The 22,885-nt window shown below is 42.3% G+C and overlaps 1 protein-coding gene across 2 annotated transcripts; it reads left to right on the top strand.

Moving 5' to 3' along the window:
- The first annotated feature begins 1,241 nt into the window (after positions 1-1,241).
- Positions 1,242-19,984, top strand: tiparp (TCDD inducible poly(ADP-ribose) polymerase). Of its 2 annotated transcripts, none has more exons than XM_004075883.4 (7): positions 1,242-1,550; positions 2,468-3,518; positions 10,243-10,432; positions 10,814-11,001; positions 14,741-15,043; positions 16,142-16,399; positions 18,697-19,984. In XM_004075883.4, the coding sequence occupies exons 2-7, from the start codon at positions 2,494-2,496 to the stop codon at positions 18,884-18,886; spliced, it is 2,154 nt and encodes a 717-aa protein (XP_004075931.1). In that variant the 5' UTR covers positions 1,242-1,550; positions 2,468-2,493; the 3' UTR covers positions 18,887-19,984. The 2 variants fall into 2 exon arrangements, with proteins under 2 accessions (XP_004075931.1, XP_020564088.1); XM_020708429.2 differs by lacking the exon at positions 1,242-1,550 and adding an exon at positions 1,809-2,073.
- The last annotated feature ends 2,901 nt before the right edge of the window (positions 19,985-22,885 follow it).

Here is a 22,885-nt window from a genome sequence, read left to right as displayed (position 1 = left end):
CACAAAATAATATTCCGTTCCCACGCATTAATTAATTTGTGCGAACGAAGTAATTATTTACATCATAAGTCATTCATAAACATGGATTACTGCTTCGCCTACCGGACATAGCTCCTAGCTTCATAAATACGGATGTGAGAAATAGTTGCACAATGGGACACGTAGCATGTAGCCTTCTAGCCTTCGGGTGTAAAGTGACTTCTAACGAGTATGTTGCTTTTGTGCTTTTTAAAATAAATAAATGTGATCTCTAAACATCGTCCGTGTCTTCAATGCAATGTAATGAGACACACACAGACAGAATGTAAAGGTATCTGCTGTATATCCAAATATTGCTCACATCGGTGTTTATGAATGCCTTATGAAGTGAATAACAGGTTTATGATGGGCTAGGTAGCATGTAGCCTACTAGCCTTCAGATGTAAAGTGACTGCTAAAGAGTATGTTAATAAAAGACAAGTCCTGAATATTATTATTCCTATTCTACCCTAAACTACAATATCCCATGCCACACCTGGCTGGCAAGTAGACGGCCAGCCGTCCCGAATGCCGTCAAGACAAGCTAAAGAGCTCCGCATTGGAGCTAGGTGCTATGTCTGGAGAATCGCTGCAGAAACAGCAAGATTGGGCATCTTAAATATTATATTCAGTGAGACAATAATAAATTGATCATTCTTGTATTTCTTTTTCCTTTCTTGAATGTATGTGGGTCACAGAGACACTGAAGTTATCGCTGAAAGCGGCTATTGCGGCCGGATGGAAAGCATATCCGTGTTTATGAATGACTTATGACGTGAACAATTATTTCGTTCGCACAAATTAATTATTTAGAGGGAACGAAATAGTACTTCGTGGGAACGGACTATTATCTTGTGGGAAAGGAATATTAATTTATGCGAAGAAGATATTAATTTGTGGGAACATGATATTATTTGTGGGAACGAGACATATTTTATTTTTTTTTAATGTTAAGACATGGGCTCACTAGATTCTCCTTGCTTAGTCATTATGAGTACGAGAGGCGCTCTTCTGAAGCGTTTCCAGTATGGCCGCCCCTGCGCGCGCCCCACGCTCCAGTGCAGCTTCCTTCCATCACCGCCAGACGACTCTCTCTCTCTCTCTCTCTCTCTCTCTCTCTCTCTCTCTCTCTCTCTCTCTCTCTCTCTTTCTCTCTCTCTCTCTCTCTCTCTCTCTCTCTCTCCTGTTTAACCCGAAGCCCCGCCCCTGACAGGTTACGGGGGCGGGGCCTGGCAGTGCGGAGCCGGGAGTCGAGCAGCCCAGCTTTCCCGTCTTTGTCGTTTCGTGCTCCCTCCGTTGCGGCGCTTTCTTGTCCCGTACAAGAATACAAAGAGAGTCCTGACCAGTATGAACTAGAGACGGAGGATGAGAGCGGCGGGGGGAGCAGCGGGACACGAGCTGCCGAAGTGGACGAACCTGTAGCCCCCAACGGACTAAAAGACTGGAAACGAAGCTTCGCCGATGTACACACTGGATTCTACCCACCAAAGAGTGTCGAAATCTGTCGAAGAGGGGTGGCTTTTCTCGCTCAGGTAGGGGTTTTGTCATGAAGACAAAGCTGTTGGTCTGTTGATAGATCACAATTTAAGAGGCTGCGCTGTAAAAAAAGAAAAAAAACCCTGCTATTTGGGAACGTTTGAAGCCAACGAGCTCCCGTAGTTGTTTAAAAAAAATATCGTTGGGTTTAAGTGCGCGAGCCCCGTTTGTCTCTTCTCCCCCGCCGCTCAAGTGTGCGCGTGCCGTCGAGTGTGTCAACTGTAGCCTACGTGCAAACTTGCTCGAGCGGCGATGTGAGCGGCACGTAGACGGCGGGGGCTGCGTATCGGACTCCCGTGATCAAAATATAGTCCTGGGAGAGAGAGAGGTGGTGGCGGCGGAGAGGGGGGTTGTTACGCGGATGATCCTATCGCTACCGTGCGGATACGCAGCTGTAATTGCGGGCATGACGTTAGCAGAGACCAGAGAAGAAAAACAAAAAATACCCGACAAAGTGATATTACATGTCCTCCTAATATGATTAATCTGGAGGTTGTAACGTCTCTGCTGCAGGATTAGGTAATTGTTCTCCAACCTTCCCTTCTTCCCAGTTGGCGAAACAGGCTGTTCCTGTAATATTCCGACAAAGACTAATGTGTTTGTGGCAACAGATCGCTGTGGTGACTGCTGCTCCAGTTACTCCTGCAGGCCTGACCCTGGAGTCACACCAGTCTACCGTTCTCGCTGCTGGTGGGGGTGTTTCGTTTCAGCGCATAAGGACGGAGCAATGGTTTTTTTGTTTTCCTGGAAGGGAAAGGAGTGTTTTGATAGTGACTGTATGGCATAATAGCTTGCCTAGCAACATATTAATCACTGCTCTTTTTCGCCAGCGTGACTTCACTGTGGAAACAGATTATGGGATGCTAGCAGTTACCTTTTTATGACTACCTTTACTTTTGTTTTTGTTTTTCAGGATTGCGGGGCTTTAAAGGGGAGATCATGGATAAAACTTTGCACATACTCCAGAAATCCGCAGACAGTGTTACAACTGGGATCTCCCTGGATATGAGTTTAAACGTGGACGAAGGGGAAGATTTCCCGGAACAGCCGATCATGGGGTTACGAGACAAAATACCTCTGGTGAAACCTTATTTCAAGAAGAAACAGAGGAAATTGGATGCCAAATGCCTGCATCATGCTCTGGAGGATCCTATACTGTCCAGTTTGCTGAGCACGGACACGCTGGTCCCCGGAGACATGGTATTTGTTCCCCGGAGCCAGCCAGGCCGGACGCCTGGAAATCTGTGTGCGGCCGCTGTGGTGAAGCAGAGCTGTGTGGGGCAGGTGTGCCTGAAAGACCCAGGAGCTACTGAAGACGCCACAGCTGCAGCAGCAGTGACCGGCTTAATGAGTCAGGATGTTGATGTGGAAATAGCTGATACTACTGCAGAGCTGGAAGAGACGGAGCGGCGGGGAGAGCGTCCCAAGGTGGCCGATTCTACCGCCGACTGCTTTCAACTGAAACCCGGCCTTGGAGTGGTGGGTGCCACAGAGACAAATACACCCCCAGGAAGGAATATACCTCCCATAGTTGCACCCAAGGTTTCTCATCAAGAAGAATCCATCAAAAACAAAGAACTCTTAGCCTCTGTTGGTGGGAATCTTCCAGTCAAAGACTGCACTGGAATCCAGGACCCTCATCCGCTCCTCCTGCAACAGCCTGTCAAAGGAGCGCTATTTCAGGATAAAAGCGAGGAGGCCTCCCTGGACCTGGTTTTTGAGCTCCTCACTCAGCTCCAGTATCACACACACCAGGCAGACTCAGTGGACATTTGTGTGGATTTTCTTCAAGGACAGTGCGCTTATGGCAATGACTGTGCCCACCACCACACTGTCTTGCCATACCACTGGCAGATACGCAAGAGCAGCAGTCAGACATGGCAGAGCATAGCAGACGACTCCCAGGAACAACTGGAGAGACTGTATTGCAACCCGGACACTGAGCACGCTAGGCTTAAAACTCAGTAAGTACCTTCACTGTCATTAGTGTGCTGTCCAACAATGTCCGTGTGCGTGTCCATGGTTAAAACCAGCATCTGATTTTGATTCGTGCATTGTGTATGTAGGAAACGTCACTTTCAAATCCTTCGCCTTAAACAGGGAAATGAAACCACAATCTAGCAGTTTTATTTTCTCTGTATTAGCATTAATTGGAGTAGAACAAGTCTTACACAGCTGAGTAGGATGGGAAATGTGGCGTTGTGGTCAATTGAGATGCATACATGGTAACAAACGTGAAGTAAGGATCTTTGTTAGCCTCAGCCACCTTTAGTTTAGGGTGTTAATAAAAGGATATCTTAGGCCGAGTTCCCTTTTTTGTTTTCACCTCTCCTTACAAACTGAAAGCACAGGCTCTGCAGCTGTTCTGCACTTGCTGATGGCCGACCTATTAAGCCTGTTGTTTGTTTTCAAGAGCAGTGTGAGTGTGAATGCTGGGCCTGTTTGGCCTTCACGTGCCTTCTAGTTAATGTGCACACTCTTTGTTTGAGCAGCTTTCATGCCCTGGCACTCCATCTCCCAGTTCCGATATCTGTTATCTATTTCCTGTATTTCCCTGCTCCCAAACGCAGCCGTGTGATTGGCTGTGCCGTCAAGCGAAGCCGAATTTACAGCCCTCATGACCGAAAGCAGTGAACCTCCCTGACCCACCGTTGAGCTGTGTGGTCAGTGACACAGCCGCACTTGGCAGCTCTCCTCCCCTCAGTCGTAAACATGCACGGTTATGGTGTGCAGCTGCACGCACGCACGCACTTTGTCATGCAGACACTTGCACGAAAAGACTGCAGTAGGAAGCTAAGTGGCGTGCTGTGCTAACACGCACGCCTTTTAGGGACAGAGATAAACCTCCCTTTCACTATCTCGCAGTAGATGAACACACACTCATGCAAGCATTTGGAAAACCTCAATGGGTGGGGGGGGCGTGAAGGAGCATGTAGTGCTTCCTCTGAAACTGTCGCATGCAAGCATGTTTACACATGACCACTCGCACACAATGAGAGCGTTCAATTTTTATGACCTAAAATCTGAACACGGGTTGTGATATTCGATCAATATTCTCATTTACGGTACTTGCTGCTAAAACACTCCCCTCTTCAAAGCAATCTATGCAATTTCTGTCACTTTAATTTAAAAGGAAAGTTCAGGACAAACACAGCACTATGACATTATATCAGCTGCATCGACACCTTCAATTACACGTGTTGCCTTTGAGCCACAGTGTGTGTGTGTTTGTCGTTGTTTATGATTAAGTTGACGCACACAGGTTAGTCAGAGTATGGATGCGTCTGTTTGACTTGTTGGCTTGTATATTGAGCTGAAACTCAAAGTGCACATTGCTTCACAAACAGGATATGCACCTGGTGAGCCAACCCAGATTTTTCAGAAGCTTTTTGAGGGCAAATCTCACACAGTCAGGCTGGATCGGTTTGGAACCCGGAACCGAAAGTGCCATTGAAACTAGAAATGCCAGAAAACATTTCTCCTACCAAATTTGACCTTTATTGATTTTTTTGGAGTCACTGTCTTTATTTTGAATTGTTAGTTTGTGCTGCAGGAATTCTTGTTAGGTTTAGTTGTGCGCCTCAAATTTATAAGCCAAAAAATTAGATTGTATTGCTGATCAGTTACAAGAGTTGGGACTTTAAAAAAAAAAAGGTTTGGCTTCTCTCAGCTCCCCTTTTGTAAGCATTTTGTGTTTGTTTGGCATTGTGATATGCTGACACAGAGTTTTTAAACTTTTTATTTACTTCGGGCTTCCTTACAGCCTGTGGAATAAGCCAAACAAACCCTATCCTGGTTGTTCAGCTCCACAAAGCTTTGTGTTGTGCTGCTTGTGTGACAGCGCTCTCTTGATATTTCTCTTTAGAAACACAGCTTGTTTTTTCATGCATGCGAGACCACGAACGCGACATTAAAAAAGAAGGCATCACAGCAGTTACCATGACCCAAATGATGACAGCCTCAGTGATCTAAAGAGCAGCAGATGACTTAAGAGGCTCTGTTGTCGGTATGGCAACGGCCATGTTTGGTGTGCGGTGCAGGAAGAGTGGATAGAAAATAGTATCTGTATCTGATTATGCACTCCTGTATAGCAGAGCACACACATGAGTGTGAGCTCTCTCCATGTGTGTATGAGCCATAGCTCAGGTTAATCCTATCCATATGATAAGCCGGAATAGGAGTTTTACTAATCCATGTTAGTCATGAACTCAGCAGGAGGGAGAAGTGTCATACAGTCATATACTGTAGTAATCTTTTTCCAAGATGTTCTTTGTTAAACCAGTTTGTGTATTCTGTATGAATATATACCCTGTGGTTGGTTTCAGTACTTTATGATATATTTAATTTACGGTAATAAAACATTGTCAGTCATGTTGGTTTCCTCTTCAGAAGGGCTCGCTTTAGGACCTAGTTTTTATCTTTACATAGCTATGAGGGCACTCTCATAATTTGAATGTGCGGATTAGGGACAGATTCTTTTGTCAGCCATGCGATAAAAGCGTCGCTTGTCATTAACCGGCATAAAAAGTCACTAAGCTGTGAGTACCAAGGGCAGAGTGACCTGACACCTATGTGTGTGCCTTTGTGTTTATATCACAGGAGATTGTGTGCTACCTCGTTACCTAGAGCAAAATGAAAATATGCACGGTGTAGATTTCAGGAAGGCGTGCATCCTATGCAGCCTGGGTGTGTGCACGTAGTGTTTGTTGGGCTTATCACACAGCTCACGCTATGAACCAATGGAACAAGGTCCTGTCTGTAGTTTGACGTTCATCCCTCCTTTTTTCCTTAATCCTGTACTTACTAAATCCTTTTTATTGCTTTTTTCGCCTTCAATTGTATCTCATTCTGTTGTTTTTGCTGCACTCACTTTTAAAGTCCCACTCTGATCATCGTTTTACTTATCAAAGTGTTCTCATTGGTCTTTTAATGATGATGGCAGAGTTTTAGGCAAAAAATAAATAAATTGCTCCACTCCATTCTGATGCATCCACTTTTAGTAAGGATTGATGGGAAATGAGGGCAGGCTTACTCTGGGACAATGTGACCAATACTGGAGCCATCCAGCCGTACAGTTTTCAGCCAGATGCCATCTCAGATGAGGAAATAAAAACGTACATTGATGTAGTCGTCTGCAAGTGGATGCATCAGAATGAAGCAGAGTGGGGAGCGTCTGGTCCTTGTAGGTAACAACTACAAACTTTTTCAAACGGCATTCTTTCGTCTGCTTCTGATTCACAATGTTTTGAATAAAAAATACTCTTGAGAAAAATGCTATAAGAACATGTTGACAAAACAACTTTCATTGGAGTGGGTTCTTAATCCCTTAAATGTGTTGTAGTTCTTTTCATCTCTTGTTGTTTGTGGATTCAATGAGCAGAGAAGTGTAAATATGTGTTTAATTGTTCCTATGTGTTAATAATTTGTCGTTCCCTCTACTTGTTTATCTTTGCTTTGTGCTTTGTGTCCTTGTTTAATTTGTGCTGTCAGATTATCTTAACACGGGGTTAAAGGGTTCAGGGACGCGGTCCCCTGAGCTCCAAGCTTTATTACAAAGACGGGTAGAAACTTACAGGAACAGCTCGGGACATGCAAGAGTCAGCAGATCCTGTTTTCTGTTTATAAGATTTCTTTTTGACTATCGTTCTTCAGAGCCGCAGAACAAGATTCAGATGAGGAACACCAGAAAGTCAGCAAGGCCAACATGAGCAAATGGGGCTAGCCTATGACATCAATGAGGTGGAGTGTGAGAAAGGCCTTTGTCAGCAGATTTGGTTGACTGACTGACTGACTTATCAAGGCGTGGCTGGATACGTTTTTTCATGTGTGTACACGAATCTGCTCAAAGAATGTGTTTCTGCTTGTGTGTGACTGCCTCTAATCTTTTTTTTTTGTTTGTGACGTTTTCAGTGGCGTAGCTGATGAAGGAATGCGGGTTCTTGTTTGGTTGGCCATAGAAAAGCGAAAAGTCTATATCTATGTTTTGACATTATTTATAAGTAATTTTGACACTACTGTGACATTTTCTATTTTTATAAATCCATCTATCACATCTTTAAGGGTTTGTTTTTGTTTATGTGTATGCTGCTGTACTTAGGTCCATTTCTCCCAATCAGATTTGGAATTTGCTGTCTGAGCTTTTTCTGCAAATCCGTATATTTTTTAAAGAGTTCAACATTTCTAACATGTTCCCTGATCTTGCCAAACAGGAAGTTCTTGCATGCCTTTCCAACTTTTTGACTTGAAAACCCAGAATCTCCTTTTGCTTAATTTAACTGGTGGAATTTTATTTTTAGAACAGTGCCAATGTAGGTTGGGAAGCTTTGCAAGTCATTGTCTGAAAGGATTTTAATGGCATAGGGAAACCAAAGTGAGAGATACAGTAAAGATTATTACTCAGAGAGGCTTATTGTAACTTCCTCATATTAAAACGTGAATATTTGTGCATGCATCATAAGTCAGAGGAGAGTTTCACACACGCACACATAATCTTTTGTCGCCATAACAAGCTGTTGCTAGTAGAAACTGTTCTGCACTGAGAGAAGGGACTATGCAGGTGCACAACATGCACATTCCTCCCCACACAGAAAACACAGAACATAGATTTGTCGAGATAATGGAAGAAGCAATAAAACAAGAACCAGTGCAATGACATGACGGGAAAAATTGAGAGTAGACTCTATTGAACTACCAAGGATTTAAGTACCAGGTCATAAAAAATATTCCTTTTCTTATTAGTTCTCAAAGATCAGTAAATAAAACCTCATGTGAGCTCTACCTCATGATTATCCTGAGCTTTTATTACTCACAGCGAATAAAAGCTTTCAATTTGTAAACTAATTTGCTGCTAAAGGTGGTTGTTCTGAGGCCGGTTGTATTAGCTGTTCAGAAAAGATGACCCAGCCTAGTGTGTCATGTTTTATTGCTAATGTCAGTTTGTGTTCTCCTGATTTTCCAACCTGATAAAGACCAGGTGCTTTTGCCTTTTTTTTTTATCAGGTTTTGACTCATGAAGCCTTAGACCTGCGGAAGGGGTGTACGATTCTTTTTCTTATGACTCCAATTAAGCAAACACAGTGCACAGAAGAGAACGAGTTGTTCAGAGATAAAGCAGAAGAAGTTCTGTTTTTGCCAGTTAATTTGTTTTTACATTTTCTGTTTCCTGCATCCCTGCCATGCATCGTTTCTCTTCTGTTTTTCTCTTTTGTTGCTCACTTCACTTCAAATTTAATACTTGTGCTTTTTCTTCTCATGAAACCAGAACACCGGTTAGTTAGATACAGAACAGAAACTCCTGTAAACACGAGCATTTATCTACCTGCCTTGTTGTTCTGGTTTTCTGCTTAGCAGATAATAATCTGTAACTTATTCCTCAGTTACTGTTTTGTTTCTGCACGTGCTCAGTGAGCAAGCTCTCGTTTCACTTCCTCTTAGAGATACAGTCCTGCTATGACTTAGCAGAAACACTGACTGTAAATATAGTGTGAGAAAATACTATTCATAAGAGCATTTTTCTGTAAGGTTTTAAAATATGACTCAGGCGGTTTTAATTATCCTCCTGACAGTAGCCAACGTGTGCCGTCTTTGAATCTGTGAGCTTGCAACCTTAGTAACCGGCAATTACACTTACGGTACAGAAAGCTGAATTCTTGTTTACCGTGTACTCATTCTAAGACGAGGCGTCAGTGCTCCTCTAGCTTAGCGTCTCTCTGTTTTAGGTATTGAACGTCTTAAAACCTGCTTGTTTCATATTTACACCCAAGACAGAAGCTCCTTTGTAGACATCCAGCACGTGTCAGTTTGTGTTTGGGTCTGTTTTGTATTCTCTTTTGGAATTTGTGTGACTTGTGGGTGTCTTTGAGAGCCTAACCTACGCTTGACTTCCGTACATCAGCATGTCAGTGTATAGTGCATATGTTCACGTGTTATAGCTGACCCAGAAACGATTTCCCAGAGGCGGAATAGAGGAATGATGTGAAGAGTGATACATGATCTCACAGTCCTACATAAAATACATTTCTGAGGCACAACATGTTGAGACTGTTTGTACTTGATGATGGTATGCATCTTTTTTATTCATATAACAGATGGATCTGAAATCATCTGAAATATTAGTACATAGTACCACACCCAACTGCAGATTCTCTCATAATCGTCGGAAAGCAACCAATTCCCTCAATTTTATAATCTGTTTAATTGCCATACCTTCATGTTACACTGGGCGAACAAGAGAGGCAATACATTCTGTCGAAGTCCGCTTTTTATCCGATTAATTTACAAATCAGTGTAATCTCTTTGCCAGTGATCTGTTTTTGCTTTTGAAGAGCCATTTAGTCATTCTGGCTTTCTGTATGAACTTATTTCTCTTGTTTCCTTTTATTTTCATATTACATGTCTCATGAAAGTCATGTCTTTGTTTTTCATGGAAAGCTGTCATCCTGTATGAGTCATTCTGTTTGTGCAACTGGCGATTTGGTCGTCTTGCTCCAGGGCACATGGGTTGAATTAAGGTTCTATCAGCAGCCATATGCTTGGTCACATGGCTGCTGATTGAAATATAAATACCAGTTAACAAGGTCACCATGTCACAGCTGCATGTTAGCGGGATGTGAGCGAGATTGCCGTTCAACCGCTAACTGCAGCGTTTTGTCTTTCGGCTGATTCAATGACTTTACCTCTATCTTTCAGGGGCCGAGTGTTTACCCTAAACTTTGGGACAATGCAAGTGTGTGACCTCGAGTTTGACTGTGTTCGGCGGCTGACTACTCCCCCCAGCCCTCTCCCCGTGCCTGCAACAACCCCAAACCCCACACCCAGCTGTCACACAGTGTGGAAGTACTACTGCAGAGACAATTTTGGCTGGAGGGAATACTCCGAGGTGAGCCACTGTCTGCTTTCATGTGCTTGTGTTTGTTTGCATGGATGCCCAGGAAATGAGGCCAGACGCATTAACTTTGCCCACTCTGGTCAATTGTGTGGCCACTTTGATCGAATCATTTAGAGGCGCATAGTCACTTGTGAACATGATGTAATCCCCCTTTGCGAGTCAGCTTACTGCAACTGCAATTCATTTCACCAGAAAGGAAACCATTTAGCGACTTTAAATCTATGTGGCAATTTTATATGTTACAGTTTTCGTCCTGTTTTGGCTGCCATCAGCAACTGCACCACACCCCCTCTCTATCTGTAGAATAAGAATTCACTGGTCGTTTTCCTGGAAAACTTAACTTAACTTATTATATCTTCTTCTCATTTGCAGCCGGTGGTAAAACTCATAGAAGAGGCGAGTTCAAGAGGTCTTAAAGAAGTGCGATTCATTACTCTACAGAACCAGTACATCCTCAACATCATAGAGGGCTTCCAGCAGAACGCAGTCTTTGGATTCCGGCGTCAGATCAAGAAGCGGCCCATGTTCATGTCCTCTGTGATGCTTACACCACATCTACAGTGAGTACACAAAACTAATTCTCTATCCATTTTTACCGCTTGTTGATGGTTGGGAGTTGAACATTGTTGAGTGAGGGTCTAAAACAGTGTTTTTCAACCAGTGTGCCGCGGCACGGAGATGGTCAGGTTTGCCGTGGGAAATTGCCCTCATTAACTGATCTAACAATATTTCCCATCTCCAGGATTTCAGCTCTGTGTTCATCCAAACAGGCCCTAATAAAACACTGAGTTGTTAGGAATATGAAAGATCGTAAAATACTTTTTTCTTTGTGTTTATTTGATTCTATTAAAGACATTTTGATAAGAATGACGGTACCGCGATTTAGTGATTTTGCACTACATCTCCCATGATGCATTGGGTTAAAGTGACAGCGTCTCAGCGCACGAGTCGTCCTTGTTAACCGTCTTGAAACCACAACGAACACACATCAAACAGTTTTAAATCTTTTAACTTAACTTTTATTACATCTTTTAGAAAAAACAGCTGCAGCTTCCAGCTTTTTCTGCCACAATTATCACAAAAAATGCATGTGAGATTGTGGAGGGACTGTAGATCAATTCAGACGATGAGTTTCTCCTTTTTTTAAATTTTTGAATGCTGTCAAGGTTAAAGTGTGCCGTGGCTCAAAAAAGGTTGAAAAACACTGGTTTAGAACATGTTGTTGGTTGTGTCAGAGCTTTAGCATTACCAGCTGGTGTAGTGGCTTATGAAATAAGCTGTAGCCTTTCTCACTTGAAAGTGAACTTGGGAGAATTTATCAATCAAACCTTTCGAAAGTTGGACATAAGGGGTCAGCAGGCACTTCATACTTTTATTTAGGCATCTGATTGGCCAGTTTATAAATTAATTAACTTGTACTACAATAAAAATTATGGAAACATGTAGGATTGGCAAGTACATGTTAAAAATGGCAACACAGCAAGAATGCCTATTCCAACAGATAGAATGACTGAGGAATAGCTGTTTATTTCCCAATAGAAGTCTATGGGATTTTGGCTTCTTGGAACCTGTGGGTACTTCCTGTTTGGAATGCCAGGGGGAAGGGGTTACTCAGTCCAGGTCTCATTTACACTTAATAAGTTAAACTTTTCGTAACATAGAACTAGAAGATGGAGTATTTAACTTTTGAAAAACAAGATGATCTGGCTTAATTGAAGCTTGTCTTTTGACAATATAATAAACAAATGATATTGAAATCTTTCTGTGTTGATTGTCTTTCAGAAAGGCTTCAAAGGTAGAGGTTAGGTTAGGGCCAACCAATTATTTGATACATTTTCACATTAGTTGCTGACCTGCTGCACACTTGTTATAAAACAGGACATCATGCATCTCTCGATTATTAAAAATAGGCTTTGTGTTTCACCTGACTTATGGTTCCTGGCAACACTTCAATGAAACACACTCAAAAAGTTGGCTCTCCAGCACGTGACACTCTGTCTCCTCTCAGATCTGCCTGTTCTTTGCACATTTGTGTTTGGAGATATGCCGGCACACTGAGGCTGGTACAGGATGCCAATGTCACAGTCAGGGCTGAATACTCGAAAGCCTTCGAACACTACATCTACCTTTGATCCATTCAGCGCCGCTGCACACTGGCAGTTGGAGCTAAGCTTGAAAAGCACATTAACACTTTGCAGCTCAGATTGTTGGCGAGTCACACCGAGCTGCTGATACACAGGAGGTTGTCCTGTCTGAAATAAAGGCCGCTGGATACGAACAGGTGGAGGATGAGATAATGGGGCAAATGCAATAAGCCAAGAAAAAAAATGACAATGCCCCCAATGCACAGAATAGTATTTTTCTGAGATAAGCCTCTGTATGTGATTGAATTTGCTATTTTAGTCAGGGCCTTTCAACTTGCCCTAATAACAGTGGAGTGATCTGCCTTATAGCACTTTTAGGCTTTTACTTGAAACAAGTGGTAGCAGATTGGAAGTGAGTGGAGTCATTACACCCCACTTGCAGCTTTTCTTTTTCACTCCATGTGCCGAGCAGTCTGTTGCAGTATTGTCCTGCCAGTTTCCTCATGCAGAACTAATGCTAGAACGGGCCTGTTCCTACCCGACCAGGAGAGTCTAGTAAGCAAAATGGAGCCCGGAACACAGGAAGACTGGATGGAGACAACAAAACGCACAAGAAAAAAACCAAAGAGAGGGTGATGGGGAGAGCATCCGGGGAAGCCTAAATGGTTTCCAGACTCGGATTGCAGCACAGCCAAGCTGATGAGTGTGAACCATTACTGCAGGGAACTGGAGTTGCATGGAGGGTTTTGTTCATGGGGTGAATCACTTTATCTGATCACAGTTACATAACGGGAACAGAAAGTCAGACTCAGAGAGGGGAACCATAAAACCCTCCAGTTTGAGAGGCACGCTTGTTTTTCACTTTGTATTATACATGTCAATTATTACAGTGTTTAAAACGGTGTCCTTCTGGAACAATCTGTGCTTGACTTAGTGATTGAGGTCATTAGCTTGATTGGTACTTTCCTCTGCTCCCCCCAATGATTTTTTCAGCTGTTCCCCCCTCTTCTATCTTTGCTATCTTTCTCCTTTTCAGAATATTCTGCCCAACTCCATCACGCCTCTGTTATCGACACTTTTCTATTTCACATTTGTTTCCCACAGCAGACTTCTTGATCTTCTTAAAGCTCACAGGGAATAGAAGCATCGATTTGAAGGGTGGGGGGAGGCGACAAGATGAGACAAAGGGATAGAAAGAGATGAAAAGAAGTGTCACACAAACTCAAAACATCTTGATAACACCGGCAGACGCACACTTTGATACGGTTGATAGGGGTAACGGCATTTACACTTAGAGCGTGATAACTTGACAGCCAAACTACTGTTATTGACTCGTTTGCCAGACATGATCATTTTTTTTTCTGTCACTTCAGAGACAGCTCCACAATTGGCATTTAATTCCCCACCTTTCCCTCACTCTCTCTCTCCCGTCTCTGCCTCCCCCTTTCACCACCCCCCACCCCAGTGTCTCGTCTGATGTCTCGGTTTAATTTTCACATGCTACTTTTGTTGGGTCTGGTGTCTGACAGCTGCTGTTGAGCATCCTGCAGTGCAGGGCAGTCATGGGTGACAGTTGGTGAAATGTGACTTTTCTATCTTTTTTCCCCTTTTTTGCAGCACGGTTGAGCCTTTATTGCTACAGTTAGTCATGTTTGTTTCACATAGGAATCCTTTGAGTTTGTAACAAAGGGAGAAAAGCAATGAAAAGACGCCATACTAACTAATTAATTGTTGATATGAGAATTGGACTACTTGATCTAATTTAAAATGGAATTTTGAAATTAATTTAGATCATTTTTTGTTAAATCTGTTAAATCACTGGCCTATAAGTGGCACCACAATTAGAACCTTCCTGCATTTGCATTTATAGAAAAAGTTGTTTATTACAAAAACAGGCCCTCTAAAAATAAGTCAAAATTCCAACATTTTTAACAACATTCTTTAAATAAGCTAAATAAATTTGCCAACGAGGTAAGAAAAATGGTCTGACCAAGAATCGCTATTTAATAAATACATTCTATATTTTTTTAATGATATTTCTTCTTGATAAGACTATTTTTCTTGCAAGACAGAAAATAAGATATTTTTTTCTTGAAACAATGGTCTTCGTTTTTGCTGTGTTACACATTAAAGACAACAAACATTAGTAATTTAAGACCAATACCCTAAAATCTCTTACTAAATCAATGTCATTTTCTTTTGCCAATTCTTCCAGGACCTTGGGTGGCCTCTCTACGTCTCCTCTCGCCGCCCCCTCCTCCCTTTGTGCCTCCACGCCCATGGATACCTCGGCCTCGCAGCCTCTTTCACCAACAAGCACCAACCAACCCAGCCTTTTTCCAGAAACGTGGCTGCCCATGCCAGTGAGCCAGGACTTCCTGCGGGTGCCCGTGTCTCGGGAAGACCGCAGCTATAGGACCGTTTACAGCCTGTTCCACAAGACGGTGTCTGAGACCAAGTTCAGGATCATCAAGATCCAGCGAGTACAAAACCCATTTCTCTGGGAGAAGTACAAGAGGTGAGAGCGTGACAATGTAGAGGACTTTTATTTATTTTTTGGTTGGTGTGGGCTAATTTCTTCTACATGATCTGTGGTGCATGTGCTGTTTGACTTTGATGCTTTACAGAAAGTGTTTATGAATATAGACTCATTTAAATGAGCTGTAGCATTGTGTCATTCTTGTGTTTATAGTCAGGAGGTTCTGCCATATCTGAAGATAAGATAGTTGAATTCAGAGATGAATGTTTATTACAGTCAGTCATGGATTTGTTTACCATTACAAGGTAAAAAATCAGTAGTCTTGAAAGAAGGGAAATAGACTGAACATTAGCAGCTGTGCTGAGGTTCGTGAGAACAAGTGGATGGGAGTGTGTGAACTCAGCAGATGAAGAGATGTTTGGTGATGATGATGTTCCGCTTGTGAACGCTGCAGGCTTACCGCTGTGGTTGGCCCAGAACAGGTCCCATAAGCTGAAACAGTAAAACTCTACCACACCGACCAGTACCACACGGTTTCACAATGACTGTCTGTGTGTGTCTCTGTGCGTGCCTATCACCAACTCTGAAAGTGATACCCCCCTACCAATTGTCAGTCAGCTTCCCTTTCCCACACTTCAGCAGCGAGCGCAAAGCCCACAGCCTCTTTGCATGTCAGGGTTTGTGTGCATCTGCATGCAAGAGACTGTCAGTTATCGTGAAAGGAAGCTCAGCAGCTTGGCAATAAATGTAAGGGGTGTAGGAAATGAGTCGCATGTTTGCAAGTGGGTCATGTGTGATATCAGGTCACAAGTTGTTGAAGCAGGGAGGTTCATGTGTGGGTCACAGGCTTTGACACAAAACACTGTCCTCGCTGTGTCTTTAATTGATCTATACGCTTAGGTGGTGTGTTTGAGACGTTCAGGAGACTGATAAGCCCCAATAGTTCTATGCAGCTTTGAAGCAAACAAAGATGAATCAATAGAAACGCTACACTGGATGTAGAGTCCTCAGACAAGCTCTGGGGAACCGATCTGTGTTATCATACACCTTATGTACCTTCAGCATAAGTCTGCATAATGACTTGTGACCCCTTTTTAGTACACACTTCTGATCCAGTATCTCTGTCAAATCCAACAGGAAGAAGGAGTACATGTCAAGGCGTATGTCGGAAATGGACCGCCTGCTGAGCGAGCGCCACCTCTTCCACGGCACCTCAGCCGACGTGGTGGAGGGCATCTGCAAGCACAACTTCGACCCGCGCGTCTGCGGGAAACACGCCACCATGTTTGGCCAGGGTTCCTACTTTGCTCGCAAAGCGGTTTACTCCCACAATTTCTCCAAGCGCTCGCCCAAAGGAGTCCATTGCATGTTCCTGGCCAAAGTCCTCACTGGGAGGTATGTGCAGCTTTGAAAAATCACAAACATAGATCTTCCTGTCCACCATGCCACCCGAAATTCTAAATGTACTTTATTAAGACTAATCAATACAATGAATGAATGTACATTAGCAGGGCCTACTTATTAAAGTAGCCTTCACTTTGGTTGGTTTGAGGGATTTTCTCATTTCTTGTGATGAATTTTCTTTTATGGAGATATTTGTATATACCATTGACTGTGTAAGAGAACTGGACTGAGTGACCCCTCCCTTCACACATTCCAAACAGGAAGTACCCACAGCCTCCAAAAAGCCAAAATCCCATAGAATTCTATTGACGAAAAAACTGCTATTACCCAGTCATTTTATTTTGTCAGAATAACAATTCTTGCTCTGATAACTTTTAATATGTTCTTGATAGTCGTAATTTCTAGATTTTTTTTCTGTAGTCCAATTTATTCCAGATACAGTCAGGACCATAAATATTTGGACAGAGACACATGTTTCTGTACATTACCTCAGTGAATTTTAAATAAAACACTTACGAACCCATCAAATGAAGGGATTGTGTTTAAAAAATGCTTTATTTTTTCACATTTTTATGCAATCTTTTTGTTCAACCCATGGAATAGAAGCTAAAAGTCTGCACTTCAATGGCATCTGAGTTGTTTTATTTAAAATTCACTGTGGTAATGTACAGAAACAAAATGAGAAAGAATGTGTCTCTGTCCAAATATTTATGGTCCTGACTGTATATACTGGCAGATTTCATGTAACCTGCTTTAAAGTGGTAGGGGTGTGGACTTCCAAAAAACCTATTCCTGATTGGCGAGAGTGGTTACCATAGAAACCAGGGGTGTAACAATTCATTTAAACAATTTTTCTATTCGTGTCATACGTAATTTGTGGTTGATGATCCGCTTCATAGCCTATAGTGGTTCCTTTTGAACCATCCGATCCAATTCACTGACCTAAAATCGATCCATGACATCTTTAGCCAAAAAATCTCAACCATGGTGACTGCACTTCAGTGCAGGTGAAGTTTTCCAGATTTCTTCTATTTCTTGCAAGATAATAATATAATATAATAATAAGTAAATTAAATATGTGTACAAAGAAACAAGTAAAAAAGTGTTAATGTCAAACCCATTCACATTTTAAAACCATTTTAATATTGTTTAGGTCAATTCCATTTGATTTACAACTTGCCTCAAACAGACTGATCTGGTTGGATCATAAGAATAGTAATCAATTCATTGATTAATCGTTACACCGCTAATTGGCTCAGATTGACTCGGACCAATCCCTGCTTACTCACGTTTATAGGCTCTAACATGGTGGCGTCACTATCATGGAAAAAAGGCTACAGCCCATATGATAGCTGAACTGCACACGATATGAACTCAAAGTAAATTAAATTCACAATTTCAATTCAAATCTGTTAACTAACTCATGTCTGGCCACAACTCCACCTTTTCAACATTATGATTGGTGGGAAAACAGAGAAAAACTTCAAAAACTTCCCAGTTTTCATCCCCTTTATGAAACTCTTTTTTGATCCAATTCCACGTATGCGTCACATAGCTTAATCTAGATCAGATGTATGTTAGTTTGTGTTTTGTACGGGTTTAACGTATAGTTTGGTGTTTGACAGTTCTCTTCTCCCTGAACACATCCTTATAAACAACTCATTTCTTTGGGCCAATTTTCTGCAGGCTCCCTCCTTTTGGACTAAATTTACAAAACCCATCAACATTCATTTGGATTATGAAAATCCTGAGGTTCCTTTCCATAAACCATCTTTCAGCCATGCTATTCTTCAATGCAGCTCCCATCTCTTTAAGAGCGAGTCAAATCTGCAGCTGCATATGTAAAACAGCTGATTTGGCTGGACGCATCGTACATCACTACTTTTGTTCTGCTCTCCACACACACACACACACCCACACACACACACACACATAGCTACACGTCAAGCCTTTAAATGTGTTCCACAGGCATCAAGAAAAAGCCAGACTTCTACTCCAGCCTCTGCCTTTGTCTCTAATGGGCTCATTTTTGTGTTCTTTATTCATGATGCATGAGAAAAATGTTACTCAGGCTGATGGATCTTGAAGATGTGACATTAATTTTGAAGAGTTATGCTAACAGCATGGGATCATGGCATACACTCACAGCCTTTTGTCCGAATTAGTCCTTGAAATCACTCAAAGGATTGAACGTCACATTTCCTGAAATGTTGACTTAGAAGTTGCCATGCCTCCATGTGTTTCCACCAAGATAACAGAGGTTGTCTTTGCTGTGTTTTTTTATTCAGGTTCACAGTAGGAAATCCCTCCATGCGACGGCCTCCTCCCATCAACCCCCGTGACCCCTCTAGTGACCTTTATGACTCCTGTGTGGACAACTGGGTGGACCCCCAGATCTATGTCATCTTCAACGATGACCAGAGCTACCCTTACTTTATCATCCACTACGAGGAGGTTCCCAGCACAGTGGCCATCTAAGCTCTTCACCGGAACGCAGCTTCTTTACGTTGCAAAGGCTTAAGTTATAGTCTGTTTGTGGTCTGTCCAGGCGGTGGCCGGGTGGAGCAGACGTTTTGGAAATTGCTTAAGTGTAACCAGTTGGAACGGTTTCATCCACCCGTTTGCTGTAAACAGATGAAACTGGAGTGTGTTTGCAAACACGCCGTTCGGCTGGACTACATGGGAGAGCAGGACCGACTCCACTGGACAAAACTGGAAAGGACAACGCCTGTTTCATGAGTGGACCCTCTGATAACTGTTATAGCGATGGGGTCGTCTTAGGGCACAGGAGGATTAACATTATTTTAGAGACAAAAACAAACCTCATTAGCAGTTCAACTCAGCCGTGTGTCTGGACATGAACTTGTTTCCCCAACAAAACACTGTTCAAGGCAGTATCCTGCCAGTAATGTGAATGACCAGCTGGCTCTACGGTTAATCTTAGGAATCAGCAGTCTGGGGCCTGCATAGAGAAACCGGGTCATCGTTGACCCGCTTGTCATAAATTCCAGTGAGCGACCAGCTAGCTTCTGAGCAATACGTCATTTTAAAAAAAAAAAAAAAAACATCCTTCCCTCACTAATCTCTATGCTGCGTGTTTGAATCTCAAATTCTGTGGCCATTCATTTTTGGCCTCTTCACGCAGACGGTGGACGAGAGCCTCAGAGGGACATCTGCATACTGTAAACCTCCTGGCAGAGGATTCAAATGAAGCTGCTCTTTGCTGTTTTGTTCTTTTTTCTTCCATGTTTGCACCCTTCACTGCGGTTCCTCTTGAAGGTACTAAAAGGTGTGCGGATTGATGCTAAGACCCGGGACTGGAGGCGACGCCGCTGGCGGCGGCGGCGGCGGCAGCGCTGTCGCATTGTGTCAACACGTCAGCTGAAGCTCATCTCTTTGTGGAGCGTGCTCTTGTTCAGACAGTAGACTTTTGTTTTGTTCATCTGTTTTCTTTGAGACAAACTGTACAGGTGTTCGCTTTGTTTATAGTTGAGCTGTGTGCCTTTTGTTGATAAAAAATGTTTATTTATGTTAGTTTTAATGTAACGTTGATTAAATAAAGAATCGACTGAGGAACGGCTGTTGCATTTTTTCAAATGAGAAGAAGGCACAAAATGTTGCTTAATGACAAACATTTGTTGGATTTTAGCCCCATATTTGAGTAATCAGGAATCATTAGTAGTTAAATTGTGAAGTTTTTTAAACTCTTTCCAAGATGATCATTAAACTTGAGTTACGTGTGAAGAGTGCTGATGTGAAAGCTGAAGGTTTGGAACATGTAAGGCCGGGTTCTGGAGAGCTACCACCCTGCCCGTTTTCCAGTTCTCTGCACTGCTGATTAGCTGACTCAGCTGTCTCTTCATTCTGATTGACTCAACACATCTGAGGTAGAGAAGTGCAGGGGGGTAAATCTAGAGGATCATTGGGCAGCCCTGATGTAACGTCTGCTCTGAAACCATTTAAGTCTCACTCTGATCATCTTTTGATCTATTTTCAAAACGTTCCCAGTCGTCATTTTTTAAATTAGGATTAGGCCATTTCAAGACAAAAAAAACCTGTCATTTTCTTGGACATAGTTTCTGCAGTGCGGCAGGAGTTTCTCAGAAATTCCCCTCAGACTTACGGGCGGGACGTTGGTGAGGAGTAAGCCTGCCCTGTTTCCTATCATCCATGTTTACACACTCCTGCTAGCTTACAGCTCCTCACAACCCAACCTGACATTACCGGTGAGACAAAAATGGCGAGCAGTATTGCAGCTATGCAGCCGTACAGTTTTGATCCAGATTCCAGCTCAGACAAGGAAAACAAAGACGAACACGGATCCATTTGTCTGCAGGTGGATGCATCAGAACGAAGCGGAGCAGGAAGCTTGCAGCCTGCCCAGCATATTTTCTACTTAACTAAAATCGACTAAAAACAGTTTTCATCTGATTCAGATTCACAACGATTTGAAAAAAGAAATACTCTGAAACGCTATCGTAAGCTTGATTTTCTTTCTTAATTATCTTTGTGTTTGTTCTCCATTATCACACAAAAATTCCACAAGAACATGTTAAAAGGCCCCAGAAACACTTTTCTTTATCAGAGTGTGCATTTAATGCTGCTAGATTTCACAAATGCTGCATTCTTGTGTTCTCAGATCGAATGATTTCTTAGCCTTGTCTCAGCAGCAGTGCAGCAGAAATATGACTGAAGACGAGCTCACAGCTTCATTGATGAAGATCATTTCAAAGCTGATGGAATGAAGGGCAATTATTTCATCAGCACTGACAGACCGTCTGTCAGTCAGTCAGCTGTGGCATGGGGATTTTACTGATGACATAAAGTGAAGGGAATGCAGACTTGGGACTTCAGCGCCTGGATTTATTAGGAGCTGGACTGATGTGAGCGGGCGGCTTTGATGGATGAGAGGAAGCTCTGCCCACACTCACAGTGGACTGATGTTTAGACGGTGATGTGGATCAGCAAAAAAAAGGCAACTACATGCCAAAAAAGACTCCATATTGGGGTTATTTGTCATGAAAACAAAAAACGGGATTTTTTTTATAGAGTGAATTATGTTTTATGCGAAAAACTAAACCGTTTGTTCCAGGAATCTGTTACAGCTGAGCTTTTTTTTATCCATTTGGGTGAAAAATCAAGTGTTTGTTGTTTTATGCCTTCATCGGTGTGAAATCTTTTAAGATTTTTTTAACCGTTTGGTTTGAAATGTGGCTGCTTAGTATAAAATAGTCTGATCTCACAGGAGAGCTCTTTTTTCTGATCCTTTGTTCTCTTTTTGGTCCCGTGGGATGAAAACCAACATTTGAAATGATTTCTTCCATGTCAAGTCCTTGACATGTTAGCCATGTCTCAAGGCTCTCCTCTCTCCTCGCCTGCAGCAGTGAGTCTTTGGTATCTAAAGCTCTCCAGAGGGGTGGGGGGTCAGAGAGATCAACACCTTCATCCTGCTTGTTCCCTCCTCATTTCTTAGGAAATCAGCTGCCCTGGTGTTTTCTCAGAACTAATCGATCAAGGCAGGAATGGAGGATAACAGTTTGGAATTCAGAAACTCACCGAATTAAGTTTTTTTTTTTTTGAGGAAAAGGTTGCTGTTTTCATGGCCTGAAACACAAATGTGACCATAAGCAGATTGAATTTAATGTCATCTTCCGTGGTAGTTGTCCTTCTTCACCAACACTTGATCAGATTTGATCAAATTACTGACTTTCCAGCCGAGCTGGAAGACTTCTGTTTTCTATGAGCTTGATCAAATACCGCAGTTAAATGTGTTATTTCACATAGTTATGCATATTTTCTCCTGCATGCATAAGATTCATTTCAGACACGAGTGAATCTGTGGTCCAAGAAAACTTTCTGTGCTTGAATAACTATGAATTTGCATTTTGTCTTTTTTTGATACCATTTTGACTGAATTAGACCGAACTTACTAGCTTAAAGATTCAGGCCTTTTTTTTTTTGCAGATGTGGAGCCTGTAGTGACTCTTTGTTTTCATTATTACGATGCCATAACAATATAAATCTGAATTTAATAATATAAATCTGAAGAGATGCTGCAGCATGGAGGGGGTTACAGAGAGAATCTAAACTGCAGACTTTATTCAGCCTTTGATAAATCCAACTTTTAGTCATTTTGGTGTTATAAAGGCAATCAATAAATACATTTATGCATAAAAATCTTTTTAATTGCCAAAGGCACTGAGCACAGGCCGGCCTCAAACATCCCATCAACCTAAAGAAACACAATTTTTTGTTGACAAGAGTAAACTAATAAGAGGCAGCAATAAATAACAGTCTCCTGTTCTGACAATAAAGATAGAAAAAATGCCAACATGTTTTTGAGTTTAGCACAGACCTCTCAATGGCAGGATTCTCTGGTTTCTGTGCTCAAATTCAATCAGCAAACAAACTAACTTCCCATCATTTTCTAAAAGAAATCTGTCAAATCAGTTGATCAACTCATGGATCATTAAAAAA

The sequence above is a fragment of the Oryzias latipes genome, chromosome 13 (assembly GCF_002234675.1).
Source record: "Oryzias latipes chromosome 13, ASM223467v1".
Taxonomy (NCBI): domain Eukaryota; kingdom Metazoa; phylum Chordata; class Actinopteri; order Beloniformes; family Adrianichthyidae; genus Oryzias; species Oryzias latipes.
Note: the sequence above shows the minus strand (reverse complement) of the source record. Positions and strands in the feature narration are given on the sequence as shown.